The sequence below is a fragment of the Ranitomeya imitator genome, chromosome 10 (assembly GCF_032444005.1).
Source record: "Ranitomeya imitator isolate aRanImi1 chromosome 10, aRanImi1.pri, whole genome shotgun sequence".
Lineage (NCBI taxonomy): Eukaryota > Metazoa > Chordata > Amphibia > Anura > Dendrobatidae > Ranitomeya > Ranitomeya imitator.
In genome coordinates, this window is record NC_091291.1 from 36,054,689 (window position 1) to 36,080,749 (window position 26,061).

The 26,061-nt window shown below is 44.6% G+C and overlaps 1 protein-coding gene across 1 annotated transcript; it reads right to left on the minus strand.

Moving 5' to 3' along the window:
• Positions 1–910: 910 nt before the first annotated feature.
• LOC138651372 (protein kinase C delta type-like) lies at positions 911–2,640 on the minus strand. Its single transcript, XM_069741512.1, has 5 exons — positions 2,298–2,640; positions 2,079–2,141; positions 1,356–1,910; positions 1,191–1,234; positions 911–1,034 (listed from the first exon to the last, which is right to left on the minus strand). The coding sequence occupies exons 1-4, from the start codon at positions 2,513–2,515 to the stop codon at positions 1,210–1,212; spliced, it is 861 nt and encodes a 286-aa protein (XP_069597613.1). The 5' UTR covers positions 2,516–2,640; the 3' UTR covers positions 911–1,034; positions 1,191–1,209.
• Between the last annotated feature and the right edge of the window lie 23,421 nt (positions 2,641–26,061).

Here is a 26,061-nt window from a genome sequence, read left to right on the forward strand (position 1 = left end):
CCAATTATTCTCATGAGAGAGGAAAAATTCCTTCCTGACCCCAAATATGACGATCAGATTAAATCCCAGGATCAAAGGCTCGAGTCTAATCCGTTAAGTGTGGAAGTGAGATTTTTTTAAAATATTTTACTTAATTGTTATTTAGAATGTTTTTGTTTTGTGTAAAATAAACTATTTCAGATTTTTTTTATTTTTAAAACTTTTTTGGACTACTTATATGGGAATCTACTTATTAATATATCGTACTAAACCTATTTAAGGCCGTGTAGATCCAGAGGAAGGCGAAAACCCCCATGAGGAATGGGCCAATTGTCCTCATATTAGGGGGAAAAATTCCTTCCTGACCCCAAATATGGCGATCAGATTAAATCCCAGGATCAAAAGCCGAAATCTCTAACTACATGCTATGTGTCTATGTGTGGGGGCCTATACCTATCATGTAGTGTGGGCCTATACCTATCATGTAGTGTGGGCCTATACCTATCATGTAGTGGGGGCCTAAATCTATCATGTAGTGGGGGCCTATACCTATCATGTAGTGTGGATCTATACCTATCATGTAGTGTGGGCCTATACCTATCATGTAGTGTGGGCCTATACCTATCATGTAGTGTGGGCCTATACCTATCATGTAGTGTGGATCTATACCTATCATGTAGTGGGGGCCTAAATCTATCATGTAGTGTGGGTGACGTGGATGTGATGGGTGAAATACTTACCCGGCCTGTGCTGAGGTGAGTTCAGGGATAATGGCCCATATTAGACTATTATTCCTGAACTCACAAGATGGACACTAGCACAGGCCTCTCCCGATGGCGCAGAAGATCTTCGGGCCAGAGTGATGTGAAGAACCAGCCCAGGATTGGAGGATGCAGAGTAAAGGGCCTGGTGCAGCGACACAATGGCAGTGGTCCGACATGAAGATGTTATGGAGAGACATGATGTTCTAGGGCAGCCGAGGTGACAAACAGCAGCAGAGATCTCAGGCACGGGTCTGGAGGCACAAAGTTCTGGGCAGTTGGCACAGGCTCATCCTGCAAGACATAAGAGGAAGACATTTCAACAACTTCTATCTCCTGGATCTTCTGTTATCATAGAGGAATGGCCATCATAATGAACCATTCACCTAGGAAACATCAGATATGATGTATGGGTATAATCGGTGTCCTGTTTGTACAGCGGCCACTCACCTGATGGTCTTCGATGGTTTCACAGCCCAGATCTTCTCATCCACCTAATAATAACAGAGAAATGGTCATTGGCAGAAACACTGGGAAAAGACAAGGACGGTGATAATGGCCACAAGGTGAGAAGGACATTTGATGGGATTTATCCTCAGAGAAAGTTGATCTTACCGGGCCCAGCTTGGTGACACGTAATTGAAGCCGGCTATGGGGTTAAAGGTTTTCTTTTCCTCCGGCCACTGCATAAGATGTTTCTCCAGAACTGGCCTGAATGGTATGAATGGTGGCTGTGCTCTCCTTTCCTCCAGATCCTCCCAGCCAATGGTGGTAAAGAATGGATGCTCTCGGATGTTCCCGCTCACACCCAGTCGCTTCTGAGGCTTTTTGCACAGCAGCTTCTTGATAAGATCTTGCATGTCAGCATCAAGCCAAGATGGAATTTCAGGCTCTCCTTTGGTAATAGCTCTGTGGGCCATTTTGCTGACAGAGCCGGTGTAAAATGGGGAGTGTCCTGTTGCCATCTCGGACACCACGATCCCCAGGCTCCACCAATCCACTGCTGTACCATATCCTCTTTTGCGAAGCACCTCAGGGGCCATGTAATAGAAAGTGCCCGTCACTCCAGTGATGTTATTGGAGGAGGTGACGCCATCTTGGGCAAGCCCAAGGTCGATGATACGGATGTGGCCATCGGCATCCAACATGATGTTATCCGGCTTAATATCTCTGCAATGAAAAAAAACATCAGAGTAAGAAATCTGCCGACTGATACAGGAGATAGAAAATGGGTCACTACAAGATCAGGTAGAATAGGGAGACAGGAGCCCAGGAAAGTTGGGGGCAATATTACTAGAACGTAAAGGGGACAGAGAGAAGGAGGAAAGTTCTGCTTACCGGTGGACGATGTTGTGTCCGTGAAGGAACTGGAGGCCACATACGATCTCTGCTGTGTAGAATCTGATGGAGAGAACAGAGTGTAGAATCAGTGTCATCGCTGGAACCTCCTTCCTGCCTGGGCCACATTCCCTGCCAGTCCTTTCCCAGCTCCATCCCAACCTCAGCTTTTATTTCCACCCCTCCTCCCTCTTTTTGGTATATCTTCCTCTTTCTCACCTTACATAGTCGATGTTCAGAGAGCCATTCGTCTCAATCAAAGCCTCGAGGCTGCCGCCGGACAGATATTCCATGATGAAATACACACGCTTCCGAGACTGGTGTGCGGCATACAGGTGACATAGGAATGGGCAGTCTCGGGCCGCCAGGAGTATCCGCCGCTCTCTCATAATGATGTTCTCATTAACCTCCTTCTTCTTGATCATCTTCACAGCCATACAGATGTTTCGGCCTGGGACTGATGTCAGGACCACCTGAATAAAGGAATAGGTTATGGTTGGAAAATGTGTATGGTAGGTGGAAAACAACTAATTTATCTGCTGCACAAGAAACAGGTGGACTGAGTGGTTTGTGAGTCTGCCTGGACTTTATAGCAGAACAATGCTTATCGATTAGCATGAAACACTATCTGCTCCATGAATGCTCTATGGAGAGGCCTTCCATAATTCCATTATCACCATCTGGGAATAAATAGGACAAACACGATGGCATTTGGAGCTGGTTGGGGTTCAGTATTGGTCTTCTATGAATGTGCAGCTGATTTAAAAACATAAAGGTCAAAGCATATATTGTATCCTGATAGCATCATATATGGACCAGTACATGGAAATAAACTGTCACCCCAACTCCCCACAGATGGAATCCCAGAGATCAGCTCTTCAGTGAATCAGAATACCCGTTTATAGCAGCACTAAACCTAACTATGGTGATGAGGTGAGCCAATATGTGAAATAATCATGGGGTCATAGGAGCGTTTGTGTGTTTTGTCAGCCATTCCATAGAAGAATAATTAATCAAATCCCCCATGTACTGTATGTACAAGAGAGAAAATAGAGGAAAAACCAAAATAACGTATCTTTAAAATTAAATAATTTATTTCACATATAAATATTAAAATTAAAACAAGGGAATATCACAAAATTATTAAGGGTCATACAGAGACCAGGAATTATGAACAATTAGACAAATATAATAATGATAAATGCCAAAGAACATTTAATCCCTTTTAAATATCTCCCCATCAACACTCAATAGAAAATGCTCAGTGCCAAAATCTTTGTTGTGGTAACCAGATAATTAGACTGATAAAGAGCCTAGTGAAAATAGGGGCATTCGTAAAGGCTAATGCCCATCTGTAAACTATATCATGTTACTTCCATAAAGTATTATCCTGGTGTCCATGCCCTCAAATACCCTGATAGCGCCGATTCGCCATAATGGCTTCCTCAGCAGGGGGCATGTGTGCTGCTCATGAAACTGCCCATCTATAGATATCCCCGTACACAGCTGATGGTAATGTCGGCATCACCGGTGATGTACTGCGCATGCGCCGGTTCCTGGACTTCCTCCCTCGTAAATAGTGACTTCCTGCTCATCGCGTCTGGAACGCAAGCGTGGAACGCCATGCGTCACCATGGTGAGCAAGGCAGGAAGCCACGGGGAAGTTCCTGACCTGCGCATGCGCCAACCGGGCGCCGAGAATCACAAAGAACATAATGGAGCTATGAATAAGAATAGAGGGAATACGGGCAGGCAACAAGGTGCCGTTGTTGAAAAAGGGGGATTTTTAGGAAATATGGGCTTATATGTATCTATTTATAAAGTGCAAAAAGTGCATAATTATTAAATCTAACAAAAATTACATATGTTTATAAGTCATGTGTGAAGTATAATAAAGAAAGAAACCGAGTGCACAAATATATATCAATATATGAATCGTGTAAATTAATCACATACAATTAATAATCATATTTACAATCAATTATATAAATTCCGTATATTTAAATAAAAACAACAGCAATAATAAATATTACCTAATATAGTGTCCTATCAAAATATACATAATATAGCTAGATATATTAAACCCAAATTTTAATAGATATATTAAATATAATCCCCTATATTGCCACATTTAATCTCATGCACAAGATTGAACAACAAAAAACATGTTATATACCTACTCCCTAACTTATTAACATATAATATACAAATTTCATGACACAAACATAAACGAACAACATAATTAAAATGGTCCATGGCGAATACATCTGCGAGACCGGACCTATTCATATCATTATGAGGACAAGACAAAAGAAGTAGGACTACTTGATATGATGTCTCTAATTAATAAAGCAGAAGAAAACAGTATTAAAAGCAAAACACCCAACAACAAACATAATTAAAATTAGGATAAGAAATATTACTCAGTGGAGAATACTAAACAATTATAGAAATGCAGAAAAGCCCGTGGTTTCATTGAGGCCTTGGGGGACCACGGTTCTCAATAAATAGATCCATCGGCTCTCTTTCTGCGCCAACATTTTGCCAAGGTTACCCCCCCCAAAAGCCCAAGTCTACTTGATCTATGGGTTGAATTTTTAGTTCACTCGGATCCCAATTGTGGTATAATGTAAAGTGCCATAGAAGAAGATGTCAATGAATATCTATCTAGAGAAAATAACAGATGAAGATACAATGACAAATATAGATTGATAAAAAAAATATGAAACTTACTTTTCCAAAGCTGCCTCTACCCAAGACCTTATGGAAGGCAAAGTTGGTCATGTCAAGCCCGGCGTAGGGGCTGGATGTTCCGGTGTCTCTGCTGCATCCAGGTGTTGGTTCTCCTTCCTCCAATCCATCGTCTTCGGCCTCTCTCCTCTTCTTCCTGAATCCAGCAGTGGTAATACTCACCTCCTCTCTCTTCCTCTTCTCCACTCTCTTCTCCTCTCTCTTCTCCTCTCTTCTCTTCTTCCTGAATCCATCAGTGGTATCACTCTCCTCTTCCCTCTTCCTCTTCTCCTCTCTCTTCCTCTTCTCCTCGCTCCTCCTCTCGCCCTCTTCTCCTCGTCCAGTAGTCGCCATTCTCAGTATTTTCTTCCCGCCTGTAGACCTCGGTGCAATCACTTCAGCCGACAGTTGAAAGTAAACGGCAGTTGGTCGTGTGCAGGTGACCAGAGGTCAGAGGTCACAAAACCCTCAGGTGGCTCCTGCCAGGCAGCGGCTCCTGCCCTGCTCTGCCCTATACACTGTGATGTGGGCATCATGGGTGACAGTTTAGGGTCCAGAGGAACGGCACAGAACTTCATGGCGACTGTTAGTGATGTTTTTAAGTTTCAGAATTCTTTTTACCCACATGCACAGAGATGTAATCATATGCCAAGAATACATAAAAAACACAACATACTATAAAATCCCAGCTCTTCCCATTACTAATCTAATTCTAGGGTTTCCATATATTTAAATAATGAGTCCTTTTATCTTTCATGTTATAATATTATTTCTCTTATATTGCGATTACTAGAGATTCTATTTTTTAAATATTTAGGAACCCTTTCCTTTTCCTTCCTTTACTCTTCACAAACACTTGTTACCTTGTAGACACAAAAGAGCATAGTAGAACCAAAAACTCTCCATTTCAAAAAATCACAGTAATCCGCAAGTGCTAGTAAAAAGATGTAAAAAACAGGGTATTTGGTTGAAACGTTTTTTGCAAAAAATTTATACTAAGCTGCTCCACCAAACGTCAAGGTATACCCATATCAGAGCAGTCCTAACTGATGTATGTAATCCCTATCTGATGTATTTAAAAACCTGATCATCTGTATATTACCTGTGTGAACAGGGTTCAGAGAGGAAAAGTCCATGTGGACATGCTGAGTGGAACAGCTTTTGTGCAGATAGCCCAAGAGTAGTGGTGGGTAACTCCCTATTCTTGTAGACACAAGAGACCAATTTTGGAAACAGGAACAAAAACATTATTTCTCGTATATCGCTGTTACTAGAGATTATATTTTTAAATATTTAAGAACCCATGTGTCATTTCCTCTACTCTTCACAAACACTTGTTACCTTGTGTTGGTATCACATCAATTCCCAATAAAAAAACATTTCAGTTTGTTGATGTAACGTGAATAAATGTGTAAAAGTTCATGGGGTGTGAATACTTTTTCAGGGCAGAGTATTGCCAGCCATTTTCTGCAATGCTTTACTAATTCTCTTTCCATCCTTTATTGCATTGATATCAGAGTCTTTTGCACTTATTGAATATTTTTTCCTATTATTGCATTTTCCTGGGCCCTCCTGCTCTTATTGTCAGTATGGGGTCGGTTGTCCTTTCTGTCCATGACTTGGGACATGGATTGGTCATTTTGCGCACGTTGATGTGTTTATAGATTTTTTATTCTGTGGATTTGTTCTGCTTTTTTCTCGATAGCGTTCACAATAAAGATATCCTAATATTTCTTTGGATGCCCGATCCTTGGTTTCTCTCTTGTTGACAATATTCTAACTGCGCATTTTTGGCCGGCACTCGGGTCTTTATTTAAGTTGCACGGGAACCCAGTGGACGTGGTGTATATGAACTTTTGAAAAGCTTTTGATACGGTGCCACACAAAAGGTTGATACATAAAATGAGAATAATGGGGATAGGGGAAAATATGTGTAAGTGGGTTAAGAGCTGGCTCAGGGATAGGAAACAAAGGGTGTTTATTAATGGAGCACACTCGGACTGGGTAGCGGTTAGCAGTGGGGTACCACAGGGGTCAGTATTGGGCCCTCTTCTTTCTAACATATTTATTAATGACCTTGTAGGGGGCATTCAGAGTAGAATTTCAATATTTGCAGATGACACTACACTTTGCAGGGTAATCAATACAGAGGAGGACAATTTTATATTACAGGATGATTTATGTAAAATAGAAGCTTGGGCTGATAAACGGCAAATGAGCTTTAATGGGGATAAATGTAAGGTCATGCACTTGGGGAGAAGTAATAAGATGTATAACTATATGCTTAATTCTACAACTCTGGGCAAAACCGTCAATGAATAAGACCTGGGTGCATGGGTGATTGACAAACTCATATTCAGTGGCCAGTGTCAGGCAGCTGCTACAAAGGCAAATAAAATAATGGGATGCATTAAAAGAGGCATAGATGCTCATGAGGAGAACATAATTTTACCTCTATACAAGTCACTAGTTCGACCACACTTAGAATACTGTGCACAGTTCTGGTCTCCGGTGGATAAGAAAGACATAGCTGAACTAGAGCGGTTGCAGAGAAGAGCGACCAAGGTTATTAGAGGACTGGGGGGTCTGCAATACCAAGATAGGTTATTATGGAGCGCCCCCAGACACAGGGCCACGAGTTCTCGGTATCGGGCCTCTCTGGTTCGGTTCTGAGGCTGTCACGGTGGCTAGACCCGGTTCGCGACCCTGCTAAGGGGCGTCCAATAAAAGGTGATAGGAGTATGTCAAGGTTTTGTGACGCCACCTGTGGTGTTCGGTCAGGGTGACCGACGCTGCTGTGGGGTCCGCTGGGGTGATGGAATGGCAGCTGGATGGTATACCTTCCCACAGGTGAAGTATGTCCCCAGGGCTTCCCAGTAAGGTGGATGGTGATGGTGTGAGGTGCAGTCAATAACGAGGACACAGGGTTGCCTTCTCTTTACCTCTTTACTGAAGACTTCAGGATCCTCAATCCAGAGCACGATTAACAGGGCTATCTGAGACCGGCCGGTCCGATGGCACATCCAGAGTTCCCTTTGCAGGTGGAAATCAGTGCCTACCACTAGCGACTGTGTGTTGTAGTACTACCCTGCTGAGCATTCGGAATAGTCCTCACAACTGCTGTTCTTGTTCGTTCTTTCTAATTCTCTCTCTCTTGTTCCAGATGTTACTAGTTTCTCGTCCCCCAGGTATGTTATGGCTAGGACGCAACCGTATGACGGGAAGGCTTGGAGGTCTTCCGGGACCCTAGAGACGCCCCTCTCCACGCGTTGCCCCCTATGTCTTCGTAGGTGTTTAGGTGAGACAGCCAACCTATAATTAACTGTCCTGCGGAGTTTGAAGTAAGGCCTAGAGTCAGTTACTCCCGCGATTTTCCGGCCACCGGCTACGCGCCTCAGTAGGATGTTGCCTCGGTCTCACGGCACGACTCCTACTGGTTCTCCTTTGTGCTGATCTCGTTTCTCACTGTTCCACAATATCCTTCCCTTCTTGTCTCTTCCTTAGGATACCGCCGCAGGGTGTGCAGGCGCGGTTCCGTTACATTCTGCTCTGTTCGCTAGGCACCTGCCAGGTTCCCCCGCCTGACAGGGACCCCCCTGTGCCTTCTCCCTGCAACACCCCCTGCCACGGGATGTTGCCTGAATCTAACCCAGTCAGCTTCTGACTAACTTCCTATCCAACCCCTAGTTTTACCAGTGTGAGGAGTGGCCCAATAAATAAAGCCTTTTTCTCCCCCTAGTGGCCGGAGTGGGAAGTGTAATGTGTGCTGGTGATACCTGGTCAGTAGAATTCCTTCAGTGCCATCAGACGTACCGCTGCTCCCCTTAGTGGCCGAGTGTCATACTGCAACGACCAGGTCTCTGGGGAGCTGCAATTACACTTGGGGCTATTTAGTTTGGAAAAACGAAGACCAAGGGGTGATCTTATTTTAATGTATAAATATATGAGGGGACAGTACAAAGACCTTTCTGATGATCTTTTTAATCATAGACCTGAGACAGGGACAAGGGGGCATCCTCTACGTCTGGAGGAAAGAAGGTTTAAGCATAATAACAGACGCAGATTCTTTACTGTAAGAGCAGTGAGACTATGGAACTCTCTGCCGTATGATGTAATGAGTGATTCATTAATTAAATTTAAGAGGGGATTGGATACCTTTCTGGAAAAGTATAATGTTACAGGGTATATATACTAGATTCCTTGATAGGGCGTTGATCCAGTGAACCAGTCTGATTGCCGTATGTGGAGTCGGGAAGGAATTTTTTTCCCCAATGTGGAGCTTACTCTTTGCCACATGTTTTTTTTTTGCCTTCCTCTGGATCAACATGTTAGGGCATGTTAGGTTAGGCTATGGGTTGAACTAGATGGACTTAAAGTCTTCCTTCAACCTTAATAACTATGTAACTATGTAAGATTAGGTAACAAAAACCTGGTGACAGATTCATTTTAACATATTAATAAAAAAGACTAGACAAGGTTATTTGGGGTAAAGAATAGGTTCACAATGTTTATTAAAGGTTGCTTAAAACATAAATTAATAAGTCAATAAATATTAAAAATCCTAGAATAAATTCATCAGTCAGTAATCAAATAAATAATCAACTGTAACGATCAAAAATGGACCAAGTCCTCCAAGCCTTAGCTAAATAATGGGCATCGCAACAAAATAGGGTGGGCTGGCAGGTTGCTAGTGACTATCTGTGCACGGACCACCACGGACGTTGGCGAAACTGGGCCTTTTATGCAGAAATATTCTCACTGTTAGCACTAGTTCACCAATCAGGGTAAAGATGCATCTTCCTGCGCTATTAACAGAATCTTCCAAAACTTAGTTGTGGAGGACCACAGCTGAGACAACATTGACTCTCAACTGACAAGTACCATTATGGGAAAGAATAGGGAGGGAAAACCGAAAAGGAAAGGGAGCACAAATACAGCAAAGTATAGCTACAATTCTTAAATATAGAATAATATTCTAATGCTCCTGTGAAACTATGTGTTCCCCACTCTGCGGGACCTTGACATCAGTGTCTTACCAGAAGTTGCTCCTGCTATCTGAATGATCTGTTCACCTTATGTTTTTGCCTACTTGACACTACAGATGAAGGACAACCTATCACCAGGTCCTGTGCCCAACGTCTACTACCTCATCTGAAAGAATCCACCTGTTGAGTTGGATTATTACTTCTTAATTACAAGGACTTCTATGTGTGACGTTTTTATGGACTCTAAGTAGAGAGCGATTGACAGTGACAGATTAAGTGTTCCCAGACCAAGATCTTGAATCCCACAGAAAACTCAAACTTTGAGCCCAATGCCGACAGACCCATCTATTGCTACAAATAAAAAAGAACAATGGTGCTCCTCTAAGTTAGTATATCTCACAATAATAAGGTTGCACAGAAACATTAGACAAGTGTTCACCTTTAGGAGTTGTTGTAGGGTTTAGACACAACTCTAATGAAGCATATTAGATCCTTTCCGAGCTGAACTTTCTCATCAGAATCCACGGCCAAGAAGCGACCTTTCGGTAAGATAAAATTTGCAAAATGAGGTAATTGGGTGTCAAGGATGGTGGAAAATGGATAAGTATTGGCCATGGATACAAACAAAAATATTATATTGATAACAGGCAACACATTTCAAAAGTGGACTGATATCGGGACCCATGAAGAAAGGTCCAAGAAATGTTGGACACACAAAGGAACTCAACTTTAAGATCCTCTCACAACGGTCCAAGATCCCTGCTAAATTACATTAAATGTTCAAGTCATTCTCGTACTTGTGTTGATGGTGGGCTTCAGCTCCAGACTCAGTTTTATATGTCTGGTGGACCTGATCTCGTATGTCTATTATGGTACTAGATCTCCTGACTAACCTCCAAATGATTCCTGATGTTCCATGCTCCCCGATTCTTTTATACTTGCAACGCAACAAATTATTCCCAAACTATGGAAATCTTTATCACCCCCTTTCAGGCTTCTATGGGTTAATGTATTAATGTGCATGGAGGAGAGTAAAGCTGGGAATGAAAATAGAGCAAAAGACATCTTTGACATCTGGCATCCTTGGTCAGAGATCTTCTCCCATCTTCTCACCCTGGTTGATAGGAAGTTCTCCCTGTCATCTTTTTTTACCACCTTGTCTTCTTTTCTGTTTTCTCCCTTCCTTTTCTTTATGTCTTTGTTCCCATTATCTGAGATCCTCCACATAAAACAGATTACCTTTAATTAGATTTAAAAAAAGAAAAAGTTTTTGATCCATCAATGTCTGATAGACTTGCGTCACATGCACAGCTTGCTCCATTCATTTTTATGGCAACTCTGAAAATTGACGTTTTCGAAGTATTCATAGAAATAAATTGAAAGAACCATGCACAGTCAACGCTCAATCTCTGACATCAACACATTGCAAAATTGTAGAAAACATGCATACACTGTGTATATAACTCGCGGGCAGGGTCCTCTCTCCTCCTGTACCAGTTGTGACTTGTATTGTTCAAGATTATTGTACTTGTTTTATTATGTATACCCCTCCTCACATGTAAAGCGCCATGGAATAAATGGCGCTATAATAATAAATAATAATAATAATATCACAAAAGTGAGTACACCCCTAACATTTTTGTTAATATTTTATTATATCTTTTCATGGGACCACACTGAAGATACAGTGGGGAAAAAAGTATTTGGTCAGCCACCAATTGTGCATGTTCTCCCACTTAAAAGATGAGAGAGGCCTGTAATTGACTTCATAGGTAGACCACAACTATGAGAGTCAAAATGAGAAAAAAAATCCAGAAAATCACCTTGTCTGATTTGGCAAGATTTATTTTTCAAATTACGGTGGAAAATAAGTATTTGGTCATTAACAAAAGTTCATCTCAATATTTTGTTATATAAGAGGTATCGTTTCTCCTTATGGAGAGTGACATACCATCTCTGGCTTGTCAAGGTAAGGAGGCTTATTCGCCGTGCAATGCTCCTCTGCGAAAAGTATAATAATATGCAAATTTCCTTTTCTGAGAAAAAGAAGACTTAAACTCTATAGCACCACATGTTGGAAGTAGCGATCCTACAAGTCACAATCAACCCTTTAAACGAGTCGTGCAATATGACTTAGGACAAAAGCCAAATCAGTATCTCAATTTGCAGAAACGATACCTCTTAGACCCCAGTCCAGAGCCTCTCACCTAGCCAAATTAGTTCTCATGCTTCGCACTGACGAGGGCCAACAGCCCGAAACTCCGTGTCTGCGAATTGAGATACTGATTTGGCTTTTGTCCTAAGTCATATTGCACGACTCGTTAAAGGGTTGATTGTGACTTTTTTGGGGGATGCCCTTATTGAAAGCTCACTAGTATCCATTTGCACTTTATATATTGTTTGCATTTGCACTTTATACACTTTTTTATGTTAGCACTGGTACCTTCCCTGACATGGGAAAAAAAGATAGATTTTCTAACATATCTGTTCATGTGCAAGTACAGTTGCTTCTCACAAAATTAGAATATTATCAAAAAGTTAATTTATTTCAGTTCTTCAATACAAACGTGTTTATTTCTGTTAATGTTGATGATTATGGCTTACAGCCAATGAAAACCCAAAAGTCATTATCTCAGGAAATAAGAATACTTAACAAAAAACACCTGCAAAGGCTTCCTAAGTGTTTATAAAGGTCCCTTAGTCTGTTTCATTAGCTCCACAATCATGGGGAAGACTGCTGACTGACTGATGTCCAGAAGGCAGTCATTGACACATTCCACAAGGAGGGTAAGCCTTCTTCCACAAGGAGGGTAAGCCTGAAAGACATTCAAAAATTTGGGGAGATTCACAAGGAGTGGACTGCTGCTGGAGTCATTACTTCAAGAGCCGCCACACAAATGTATCCAGGACATGGGCTACAAGTGTCATATTCCTTGTGTCAGGCCACTCATGACCAATAGACAATGCCAGAAGCGTCTTACCTGGGCCAAGGAGAAAAAGAACTGGACTGTTGCTCAGTGGTCCAAGGTGTTGTTTTCAGATTAAAGTAAATGTTGCATTTCATTTGGAAATCAAGGTCCCGATGTTGTGAATTCTGTGGCTGAGTTCACTTCTGTGGTCACAAGTGGTATTGCAGTCTCTGGGCTTCCTCCCTCAGGTGTTTTGGTGAGCTCGTTGGCTGCCTTGCTATTTAGCTCCACCTGAGTCTGTCTTCCTTGCTCCTTGTCAATGTTCCAGTGTTGGATCTGAGCTACTGCATCTTTCCTTGGGCCTGCTGCTCTGCTAGATAAGTGCTTCTAGTTTGTTTTCTGTTTTTTCTGTCCAGCTTGCTATTAACTTTTGCTGGAAGCTCTGAGAAGCAAAGGGGTGCACCGCCGTGCTGTTAGTTCGGCACGGTGGGTCTTTTTGCCCCTTTGCGTGGTTTTCGTTTTAGGGTTTTTTGTAGACTGCATAGTTCTCTTTGCTATCCTCGCTCTGTCTAGAATATCGGGCCTCACTTTGCTGAATCTATTTCATTCCTACGTTTGTCTTTTCATCTTGCTAACAGTCATTATATGTGGGGGGCTGCCTATTCCTTTGGGGTATTTCTCTGAGGTAAGTCAGGCTTGTATTTCTATCTTCAGGCTAGTCAGCTCCTCAGGCAGTGCCGAGTTGCATAGGTAGTTGATAGGCGCAATCCACTGCTGCTTCCAGTTGTGTGAGGATAGATCAGGTACTGCAGTCTACAGAGATTCCACGTCTCAGAGCTCGTCCTATTGTTTTTGGTTATTGCCAGATCTCTGTATGTGCGCTGATTACTGCACGCTGTGTTGCCTGATTGCCAGCCATAACAGTACAAGGAGCCATTCAATGATTTCCAATAGAGGGAAAAAAGAAATCCTGACATCATTTTTTTTTCTTAGCTCTGTCTTCAGTCTTTTTTTTCCCCTAGACATTAGAGTGCTTCAGGACACAGCTGTGGACATGGATATTCAGGCTCTGTGCTCCTCAATGGATAATCTCGTTGTAAATGTACAAAAGATTCAAGATACTATTGATCAGAAATCGATGCTAGAACCAAGAATTCCGATTCCTGATTTGTTTTTTGGTGACAGAACTAAGTTCCTGAGCTTCAGAAATAATTGTAAGCTATTTTTGGCCTTGAAACCTCATTCTTCTGGTAATCCTATTCAACAGGTTTTGATTATTATTTCTTTTTTGCGCGGCGACCCACAGGACTGGGCGTTTTCTCTTGCACCAGGAGATTCTGCATTGAGTAATGTTGATGCATTTTTCCAGGCGCTGGGATTGCTTTACGATGAGCCTAATTCAGTGGATCAAGCTGAGAAAAATCTGCTGGCTTTATGCCAGGGTCAGGATGATGTAGAAGTATATTGTCAGAAATTTAGAAAATGGTCAGTACTCACTCTGTGGAATGAATCTGCACTAGCGGCTTTGTTCAGAAAGGGTCTCTCTGAAGCTCTTAAGGATGTAATGGTGGGATTTCCTATGCCTGCTGGTTTGAATGAGTCTATGTCCTTGGCCATTCAGATCGGTCGTCGCTTGCGCGAGCGTAAATCTGTGCACCATCTGGCGGTATTGTCTGAGAGTAAGCCTGAGCCTATGCAGTGCGACAGGACTATGACTAAAGTAGAACGGCACGAACACAGACGTCTGAACAGACTGTGTTTCTATTGTGGTGATTCTACTCATGCTATTTCTAATTGTCCTAAACGCACTAGGCGGTTCGATAGCTCTGCCGTTATTGGTACTGTACAGTCCAAATTCCTTTTGTCCATTACCTTAATGTGCTCTTTGTCATCATATTCTGTCATGGCGTTTGTGGATTCAGGCGCTGCCCTGAATCTGATGGATTTGGATTATGCTAAACGTTGTGGATTTTTCTTGGAGCCTTTGCGGTGTCCTATTCCGTTGAGAGGAATTGATGCTACACCTCTGGCCAAGAATAAGCCTCAGTACTGGGCCCAGCTGACCATGTGCATGGCTCCTGCACATCAGGAAGTTATTCGCTTTTTGGTACTGCATAATTTGCATGATGTGGTCGTGTTGGGGTTGCCATGGCTACAAACCCATAATCCAGTATTGGATTGGAACTCTATGTCGGTAACCAGCTGGGGTTGTCAGGGAGTACATGGTGATGTTCCATTTTTGTCTATTTCGTCATCCATTCCTTCTGACATCCCAGAGTTCTTGTCGGACTTTCAGGATGTATTTGAAGAGTCCAAGTCTGATGCCCTTCCTCCGCATAGGAATTGTGATTGTGCTATCGATTTGATTCCTGGTAGTAAATTCCCTAAGGGTCGTTTATTTAATTTGTCCGTACCTGAACACACCGCTATGCGCAGTTATGTGAAGGAGTCCCTGGAGAAGGGACATATTCGCCCATCGTCGTCACCATTGGGAGCAGGGTTCTTTTTTGTAGCCAAGAAGGATGGTTCGCTAAGACCGTGTATTGATTACCGCCTTCTTAATAAGATCACTGTTAAGTTTCAGTATCCCTTGCCATTGATTTCTGACTTGTTTGCTCGGATTAAGGGGGCTAGTTGGTTTACTAAGATTGATCTTCGTGGTGCGTATAATCTGGTGAGAATCAGGCAGGGAGATGAATGGAAAACGGCATTTAATACGCCCGAGGGTCATTTTGAGTATCTGGTGATGCCGTTCGGACTTGCCAATGCTCCATCTGTTTTTCAGTCTTTTATGCATGACATTTTCCGTGAGTATCTGGATAAATTCTTGATTGTTTACTTGGATGACATTTTGATCTTCTCAGATGATTGGGAGTCTCATGTGAAGCAAGTCAGAATGGTTTTCCAGGTACTGCGTGCTAATTCCTTGTTCGTGAAGGGATCAAAGTGTCTCTTCGGTGTGCAGAAAGTTTCATTTTTGGGGTTCATCTTTTCCCCTTCTACTATCGAGATGGATCCGGTTAAGGTTCAGGCCATCCAGGATTGGACTCAGCCGACATCTCTAAAAAGTTTGCAGAAATTCCTGGGCTTTGCTAATTTTTATCGTCGCTTCATCTGTAATTTTTCTAGCATTGCCAGACCATTGACCGATTTGACCAAGAAGGGTGCGGATTTGGTTAATTGGTCTTCTGCTGCTGTGGAAGCTTTTCAGGAGTTGAAGCGTCGTTTTTGCTGTGCCCCTGTGTTGTGTCAACCTGATGTTTCTCTTCCGTTCCAGGTCGAGGTTGATGCTTCTGAGATTGGTGCAGGGGCGGTTTTGTCACAGAGAGGTTCTGGTTGCTCAGTGTTCAAACCATGTGCTTTCTTTTCCAGGAAATTTTCTGCTGCTGAGCGTAATTATGATGTGGGCAACCGAGAGTTGCTGGCCATGAAGTGGGCATTCGAGGAGTGGCGTCATTGGCTTGAGGGTGCTAAGCATCGCGTGGTGGTTTTGACTGATCATAAGAACCTTACTTATCTTGAGTCTGCCAAGCGCTTGAATCCTAGACAGGCCCGTTGGTCGTTATTTTTTGCTCGTTTTGATTTTGTGATTTCATACCTTCCGGGCTCTAAAAATGTGAAGGCGGATGCTCTGTCTAGGAGTTTTGTGCCCGACTCTCCGGGGTTATCTGAGCCGGCGAGTATCCTCAAGGAAGGAGTCATTGTGTCTGCCATCTCCCCTGATTTGCGGAGAGTGTTGCAGAAATTTCAGGCTAATAAACCTGATCGTTGTCCGGCCGAGAAACTGTTCGTCCCTGATAGGTGGACTAGTAAAGTTATCTCTGAACTTCATTGTTCGGTGCTGGCCGGTCATCCAGGAATCTTTGGTACCAGGGAGTTGGTTGCTAGATCCTTCTGGTGGCCATCTCTGTCACGGGATGTGCGTGCTTTTGTGCAGTCCTGCGGAATTTGTGCTAGGGCTAAGCCCTGCTGTTCACGTGCCAGTGGGTTGCTTTTGCCCTTGCCGGTCCCGAAGAGGCCTTGGACACATATTTCGATGGATTTCATTTCTGACCTTCCCGTTTCTCAAAAGATGTCTGTCATTTGGGTGGTCTGTGATCGCTTTTCTAAAATGGTCCATCTGGTGCCCTTGGTTAAATTGCCTTCCTCCTCTGATTTGGTGCCTTTGTTCTTCCAGCATGTGGTTCGTTTACATGGCATTCCTGAGAATATTGTTTCTGACAGAGGTTCCCAGTTTGTCTCGAGGTTCTGGCGAGCCTTTTGTGGTAGGATGGGCATTGACCTATCTTTTTCCTCGGCCTTCCATCCTCAGACTAATGGCCAGACCGAACGAACCAATCAGACCTTGGAAACATATCTGAGATGTTTTGTTTCCGCTGACCAGGATGATTGGGTGTCATTTTTGCCGTTGGCTGAGTTCGCCCTTAATAATCGGGCCAGCTCGGCTACCTTGGTCTCTCCATTTTTCTGCAATTCTGGGTTCCATCCTCGTTTCTCTTCAGGACAGGTTGAGTCTTCGGACTGTCCTGGTGTGGATTATGTGGTGGACAGGTTGCAGCAGATCTGGACTCAGGTAGTGGACAATTTGACCTTGTCCCAGGAGAAGGCTCAGCTTTTCGCTAATCGCAGACGCCGTGTGGGACCCCGACTTCGTGTTGGGGATCTGGTTTGGTTATCTTCTCGTCATATACCTATGAAGGTTTCCTCTCCTAAATTTAAACCTCGTTTTATTGGTCCGTATAGGATTTCTGAGATTCTCAATCCGGTGTCTTTTCGTCTGACCCTCCCAGACTCCTTTTCCATACATAATGTATTCCATAGGTCGTTGTTGAGGAGATACGTGGCACCTATGGTTCCATCTGTGGAGCCTCCTGCCCCTGTTTTGGTGGAGGGGGAATTGGAGTATATTGTGGAGAAGATTTTGGATTCTCGTGTCTCTAGACGGAAACTCCAGTATCTGGTCAAATGGAAGGGTTATGCTCAGGAAGATAATTCCTGGGTTTTTGCCTCTGATGTCCATGCCCCAGATCTTGTTCGTGCCTTTCATGTGGCTCATCCTGGTCGGCCTGGGGGTTCTGGTGAGGGTTCGGTGACCCCTCCTCAAGGGGGGGGTACTGTTGTGAATTCTGTGGCTGAGTTCACTTCTGTGGTCACAAGTGGTATTGCAGTCTCTGGGCTTCCTCCCTCAGGTGTTTTGGTGAGCTCGTTGGCTGCCTTGCTATTTAGCTCCACCTGAGTCTGTCTTCCTTGCTCCTTGTCAATGTTCCAGTGTTGGATCTGAGCTACTGCATCTTTCCTTGGGCCTGCTGCTCTGCTAGATAAGTGCTTCTAGTTTGTTTTCTGTTTTTTCTGTCCAGCTTGCTATTAACTTTTGCTGGAAGCTCTGAGAAGCAAAGGGGTGCACCGCCGTGCTGTTAGTTCGGCACGGTGGGTCTTTTTGCCCCTTTGCGTGGTTTTCGTTTTAGGGTTTTTTGTAGACTGCATAGTTCTCTTTGCTATCCTCGCTCTGTCTAGAATATCGGGCCTCACTTTGCTGAATCTATTTCATTCCTACGTTTGTCTTTTCATCTTGCTAACAGTCATTATATGTGGGGGGCTGCCTATTCCTTTGGGGTATTTCTCTGAGGTAAGTCAGGCTTGTATTTCTATCTTCAGGCTAGTCAGCTCCTCAGGCAGTGCCGAGTTGCATAGGTAGTTGATAGGCGCAATCCACTGCTGCTTCCAGTTGTGTGAGGATAGATCAGGTACTGCAGTCTACAGAGATTCCACGTCTCAGAGCTCGTCCTATTGTTTTTGGTTATTGCCAGATCTCTGTATGTGCGCTGATTACTGCACGCTGTGTTGCCTGATTGCCAGCCATAACACCCGAAGTCTGGAGAAAAAGCGGAGAGGCCACAATCCAAGCTGCTGGAGGTCTAGTGTGAAGTTTCCACAATCAGTGATGGTTTGGGGAGCCATGTCATCTGCTGGTGTAGGTCCACTGTGTGTTATCAAGACCAAAGTCACCGCAGCCGTCTACCAGGAAATTTTAGTGCTCTTCATGCTTCCCTCTGTGACAAGCTTTTTTGAGATGGAAATGTCATTCTCCAGCAGGACTTGGCACCTGTCCACACTGCCAAAAGCACCAATACCTGCGCAAACTCACCTGACCTTAACCCCATAGAGAATCTATGGAGTATTGTCACGAGGAAGATGAGAGACACTAGACCCAGCAATGCAGATGAGCTGAAGGCTGCTACCAAAGCAACCTGGGCTTCCATAACCCCTCAGCAGTGCACAGACTGATCGCCTTCATGCCACGCTGCAGTGATGCAGTAATTGATGCAAAAGGGACCCCGACCAAGCATTGAGTGCATTTATTGAACATACGTTTCAGTAGGCCAACATTTAAGATTTTAAAATAATTTTTGAAGCCGGTGTTATAAAGTATTCTAATTTCCTGAGATAATGACTTTTGGAAATTCATTGGCTGTAAGTCATAATCATCAACACTAACCATATCTACCATATGATTGTCTAAGGGTCACTTCCACCTGTCCTTCTGTCTTTCTTTCTGTCTGTCTGGCTCGGATATTCATTGGTCGCGGCCTCTGTCTGTCATGGAAATCCAAGTCGCTGATTGGTCATGGCAAAACAGTCATGACCAATCAGCGACGGGCACAGTCCGGCGGCAACATGGCCACTCCTTCCTCCCCGCAGTCAGTGCCTGCTCTGTACACCCCTCCAGTCAGCGCTCACACAGGGTTAATGGCAGCGTTGACCGCGGTGTAACGCACTCAGTTAACACTGCTATTAACCCTGTGTGACCAACTTTTTACTATTCATGCCGCTTATGCAGCATCAATAGTAAAAAGATCTAATGTTAAAAATAATTTAAAAAAAAATCGTTATATACTCACTGTTCGTCGGCCCCCGGATCAGGAACCGGCCTTTCCCGCTCCTCGCGACGCCCTGGTGACCGCTCCATGCATTGCGGTCTCACGAGATGATGATGTAGCGGTCTCGCGAGACCACTACGTCATCATCTCGCGAGACTGCAATGCACTCTTCAGACCGGAGCATGCGAGGAGCGTCGTTGTGATGGCGGATCTGGATGACCTGGCTCCACGTCTAGTTCTGGCGGGGTCAGTTGGCGAAACGTCAGGACAGGTACCACGATGGCCTGATTTATTTGCGTCCAAGACTGGGGAAAGTCACCAAGAACAGTGTGTATCATCTTTTCTCCTTCCGCGGCCGGAGTCGTCCCAGGGTCGGCTTCCCCATCTCTCAGTTTATCAGGGCATATCTTAAGGTGGTCCCAGGATATTGCCGTTGAGGTTTCCCCTCCATCTTTGCTGATTAAACAGACCTTTGTATTGTCGCGAACAATCAGCGACAGGAGCAGTCCGGCCATGAATTGGCGCAGGATTTGAACCACGCTTCGCTAATTGGTCGCGGCCGGCCGAATCCTGTGTATCCAATGTATTATTCTAAAATCTTCATAAATAAACTACATACATATTCTAGAATACCCGATGCATTAGAATCGGGCTACCATCTAGAATGTATATATATATATATATATATATATATATATATATATATATATATATAATCAATGTAATTGCCGAATAATGCATTGAACATTTCACACAAATCCATGTACTCTGCTTATGTTGTCATATTCTGCAGGATATCTCCTTTTTAATTATTTTTATATTCTTTTATCCTACTTTTATTGAAATTAAGATTTATTGATTTAAATATAAATGCTTTCTATGGGAGTATTTTGTAGGCCTTATTTAATGAAGCCATAGCTCTTGATGTGATTGACGTCAACCACAAGCCCCTCAGTACACTAATTGGGCCTGCTTTGGCCAGCCACGCCCGGGCCAGGGCATTGGCTTGCATCCTTTCCTCTGCCATGTTAGGGAGTTCCCCCAGCCAGCAAAAGCCAGGGAAAAGAAGCTTCTCCGGGATCGGGGGATCCCAGCATCCAAAATCCCAATCATAGGCTTTGGGCATAGCCCGAGGCAGGGAGACGAGGGCAGGTAGTAAGGCTTCCTTCTCCTCCTCCTCTTCGGCCACTCGGGGAGACGTGGATGGCCTGGGGGGAGTTCACTGACCTTCAGGTGGTACGTATTCCAAAGCCAGGATTTTCTCTTCCCCACCTATCTAGCTCCAATACATGAGGTGAACTTTGTGCTGGATAAGGCCCATTTCTGGACACGGTGTGGCCTCCTAATAGACAGTGACGGCCAGCGAAGAATCTTCTTCTTTGGTCTCAGCTGGGAATCTTTCCAAAGGCGCATATAATCTCCTCACCCAGAGATCAAGTCCATCGCCTTGGCCTCTTGGGAAACACAACTAGCGAGACTCCTTTTCATGATCTCTATTAACACGTCTTCTTTGTTAAAGTGCAGAAAACAGAATGGGGCTGGTGAGTCAGTTCTGGTGCGCTCCCCGCTTGATAGGCTCCACCCTTCCGGAGGTCACACCAATGACGTGGCTGATACCTCCGCTGTCACTCCTCTTGACTCCGCCCCTAGATGCGCCCTCTGATCTAGTCATCTCTTACCAGGTGAGGCGTTTCTCTTCCTGGGTTGCACCTTCTTCTTCTGAGTCGCTCTACCTTTTCTGGGATGGATCCTGGATCCAGAACACCACTTGGTGGCCATTTCTTTGGTGGGCTGGGCACATGATTTTCACGCTATCAAACGATGACCACCCCCATGATGGGCCAGATCTCTCTTCTTCAGACCCCCCCTGTAGTTGCCATCTTGAGACTCAAGCTGCTGTCCGCCATCTTGGGAATAAGGCCACCATCCGCCATCTTGTTCACCTTTAAGCTAAACGCTTTGCTTTCTTGTTTCTACATTTTCCTTGCTTTCTTTGGTTTCCTCTTTTTCTTCATTTTCCAGGGCTTGACTGCTCACAGCGCCACTCGAAGGTGCGCACAGGGCTGATTTGCTGTGGGCCAGAACTGAGTTCTCATTGGCCTGAAGCCACTCTTTTAAATAGCAGTCAGTCATGAGTGTGAGGTGCGGTGAAGTTGGTTCTATACTCACCGATAAGTTCCTTGGGGGGGTCTAGTTTCTAATATGGGGTCACTTGTGGGGGGTTTCTACTGTATAGTTACATCAGGGGCTCTGCAAATGCAACGTGATGCCTGCAGACCAATCCATCTAAGTCTGCATTCCAAATGGCGCTCCTTCCCTTCCGAGCTCTGCCATGCGCCCAAACAGTGGCTCCCCCCACACATGGGGTATCAGCATACTCAGGACAAATTGGACAACAACTTTTGGGGTCCAATTTCTCCTGTTACCCTCGGGAAAATACAAAACTGGGGGCTAAAAAATTATTTTTGTGGAAAAAAAATGATTATTTATTTTCATGGCTCTGCGTTATAAACTGTAGTGAAACACTTGGGGGTTCAAAGCTCTCACAACACATCTAGATAAGTTCCTTAGGGGGTCTACTTTCCAAAATGGTGTCACTTTTGGGGGGTTTCAATGCTGAGGCACATCAGTGGCTCTCCAAACGCAACATGGCGTCCCATCTCAATTCCAGTCAATTTTGCATTGAAAAGTCAAATGGCGCTCCTTCCCTTCCGAGCTCTGCCATGCGCCCAAACAGTGGTTTATCCCCAAATATGGGGTATCAGCCTACTCAGGACAAATTGCACAACAACTTTTGGGGCCCAATTACTTGTCTTACCCATGGGAAAATAAAAAATTGGGGGTGAAGAGATCATTTTTGTGAACAAATCTGATTTTTTATTTTTACGGCTCTGCATTATAAACTTCTGTGAAGCACATGATGAGTTAAAGTGCTCACCACACATCTAGATAAGTTCCTTAGGGGGTGTCATGATCTGTTCCGGAGTTTAGTCTTGTCTGCTCTTTGTCTGGGTGGATCATGTCAATGGTTAACTTTGCTCTGTCTCATTCTGGGCTCGGGTTTGCTATTTAGCTTCCAGATATCCTGAGAGTGGTGTCAGCTATAGCTCCGTCTTTGGTGTGTGAACGTGACTCTGGAAGCCCTTGATTTGTCCCACTGTGAACCCTGACTTGTCCTGTGTCTGTTATCTCCCCCTGCCTGCCCTTTCCCAATGTCTCTTTGTTTGTCTGTATATCTGCTTGACTCCCTGTTATGGACTGGCGGAACGCACCAAGTGTAAGATGATATGGAACTAGGTGCGTTCGCAGTCCGAGGTCCACCGTGCAGGTAAAAACCCTGCTGCTAGTAAAGACGGACTATATGACGGTACTATAAGAATACACACACATGGGTTAACTCCACCCTGTGTGAAGAAAGCGACCCTGTTGCGTCACAGGACCGCGGTACCGCACATAGAGCGCAAGCAAGGAGTCTCTAATCTCAAACCCGAGACTGAGGATTTGAGTTCAGAAGATCCCATGCGCTCGACTCCGCAACTGGGGTGTCAGAGAAACATAAATAATAATGTATAAGGCACGAGAGTGCGTGCGGTGCCGCACTGACGGACGCCACTAACCACCCAGGCTTGGGTAAGGAAAGCGCAGAGAAAGCGCACGGCGCCGTACTGGCGGACACAGCAACTGGACGCTGTGATGTGTGTTACGTGCAGATGGCTAGTCGGGCGCTAGATAGCTACCAACATCCGCGAGCAGTCAACAACACTAGGGAGGGATATTTAGGAGCTTTCATCCATCGACATACATCCATCTACACACATATATCAAAGACAATACTAGCGCATGGCCGTGCGGTCATGCGCAGTTTATATAGTTGCAGCACTGGAAGCTGCTACTGAAGTTTTGCCCTTTCAGGGCCTTCCTGGAGGACCAATGGAATGTGCTGCAGTACCTGAGCATGTGACCCTCGATCTCCAACGGGAGATCTTGCCCTGGGCATGCTCAGTGTGTGCAAATAAGGACTTAGTCCCAGAGAAGCCCGCTCGCCGCAGATCAGTGCAGGGTACAACAGGAGAGCCAGAAAAGGCAACAGTAACTCTTTGCACAGAATCAGTCCCAGCGAGACGCTGGGAGCGACGCCTCCGCTGAGCAGACCCCACTGCGGCCGGTACAGAATGGGAGACCGCAGCAGACATGGATCGAGATTCCCCCTGTGCAGCAGAGGAAACTCGACTCCTAACACTCCCTGGTTCTGATCTCTTGGCTTGGCTTTTTGACTCCGTTTCAGTTTGTCCCTATTGTACCGTATTTTGCCCGTCCTGGCTTACTGAACCCTTAGCTATGTCTTGACTATCCATTCTGTCTAAATCCTTTTGTACTGTTGTGCTGTCTTGTGCTCTGACTTGGTTTTCCTGACCTCACGCTTGCCACTAGGTGGCGTCTGTTCAGTTGCTCTGTGTGTGCGCAGTCTGGCTTCCCTACCAGGCTCCCCCTGGTGGAAGTTGCGCTGTACTGCACTGCAGCTGCTTGACATTATAGCTCACAAAATTAAAGGGATTTCTGCATTTTTTTTCTCTGCTCTGTTTGCTATGGATCCGCTCCATACCTTGGCGGATCAAATGGATAGCTTGACAGTTATGATACAAGACCTGTTTGTGGAACAGAGGGCCTTGTCTTCTTCTCATAATCACCTGCAAAGGGAGCTTTCTGACACAGTGAAATCATTGCAGACTGACTGTAAGCGCTCTGACACTGTTGATGCCTCTTTGCACTGTCCTGAACCTACAGTCAAGCTCCCAGATACTTTCTCTGGGGAGAGGGAGAGATTTTTTACTTTTAAGGAGAGTTGCAAGCTTTTTTTTTCTCTTAGACCCAGATCTTCTGGAGATGAGAGTCAGCGGGTGGGGATAATCATTTCCTTACTGCGGGAGGGACCTCAGTCATGGACCTTCTCTTTACCTGCTTCTGCCCCTGAATGTGTGTCTGTGGACAAATTCTTTGAGGCTTTGGGACTGATTTATGACGAACCAGACCGGGTCATGGTAGCAGAGGACATGATCATGAGTCTCTCCCAGAATGAACTCACTGCTGAACAGTATTGTTCTGAGTTTAGGCGGTGGTCCGTTGAGGTGTCTTGGGTTGACGCTGCTCTGAAGCGCCTGTTTGAGAGAGGACTTTCAGATCATCTCAAGGACGCGCTGGCCCTTCATACGCCACCCAGTTCCCTGGTAGAGACCATGACCCAGGCCATTTGTATGGACCGGAGGTTACGGGAGAGAAGAATTATCCAGCGTGAGATTCCTGTTTTGCCTGCCAAGTCTGAGGCGATGTCATTCAAGGAAACAATGGAAGTTGGTGCCACCAATTTCAAAGATAAGGAGAGGAAATGGCAACGTGATGGTAGATTATTTTTTTATTGTGGAGATCCGGTACATTGGAAGAAGGACTGCCCCTCTTGTCCATCGAGTAACAAGCTGCCGAGTCTGGGTGATGGTCTGGGAGGCCATCCAGACTCTCAGGTACCATTTTCGTCATTTCAGAAAGTTTTCTTAGAGGTGGAACTGTGTTCTGGAGGTGGTTTTGCATCCACTTCAGCGTTTGTGGACTGTGGATCTTCCATGAACCAAGTTTGGTGTCCAAGTTAAAGTTAGGGACAGTTAGGCTAGAGACTCCCATCCATATTGTTGCCATTGATAAGACACCGTTGGCTCAAAATGTCCTTAAATTTGTCTCTGAGGAGTTCCTCCTCAAGGTGGGGTCCTTGCAACAGGAACGAATTTCATGATATGTTATGAATAATCTTCCTGCGGGACTGGTGTTGGGTTTCCTCTGGTTGCAGAGGCATAATCCTGTTATAGACTAGGGATCTCATGATATGGGGTCCTAATTGTTCCAATGGTTGTCTTTCTGCTGTGTTTGTGTCCACCATTAGTCCGGAGGGTATTCCGGAGTACCTTAAGGACTTTGGGGACGTGTTCTCCGAAAAAGACGCTGAGTTCTTACCACCCCATCGTTCTTATGATTGTCCCATCAATCTTATTCCGGGTGCTAAATGGCCCAAAGCCCGTTTGTACAATCTTTCTGGCCCGGAACGTATTGCCATGAAAAACTATATCTCTGAAAGTCTTCGCAAAGGTCACATCAGTCCCTCTGTCTCACCTGTGGCCACGGGATTTTTTTTGTCAAGAAGAAAGATGGTGGTTTACGTCCATGCCTCGATTTCCGAGAACTAAATAAAATTACGGTGAGAAATATCTACCCTCTCCCACTCATTCCTGATCTCTATAACCAATTGTCTGGGGATAAGTGGTTTTTCAAACTGGATCTTAGGGGAGCATATAACCTTATCCGTATTCAGGAGGGGGATGAGTGGAAAACGGCATTTCTCACCTCCGAGGTTCTGTTTGAGAACTTGGTCATGCCCTTCGGTCTCACTAACGCGCCCGCGGTGTTTGAAAATTTCATAAATGATGTATTTTCTGAT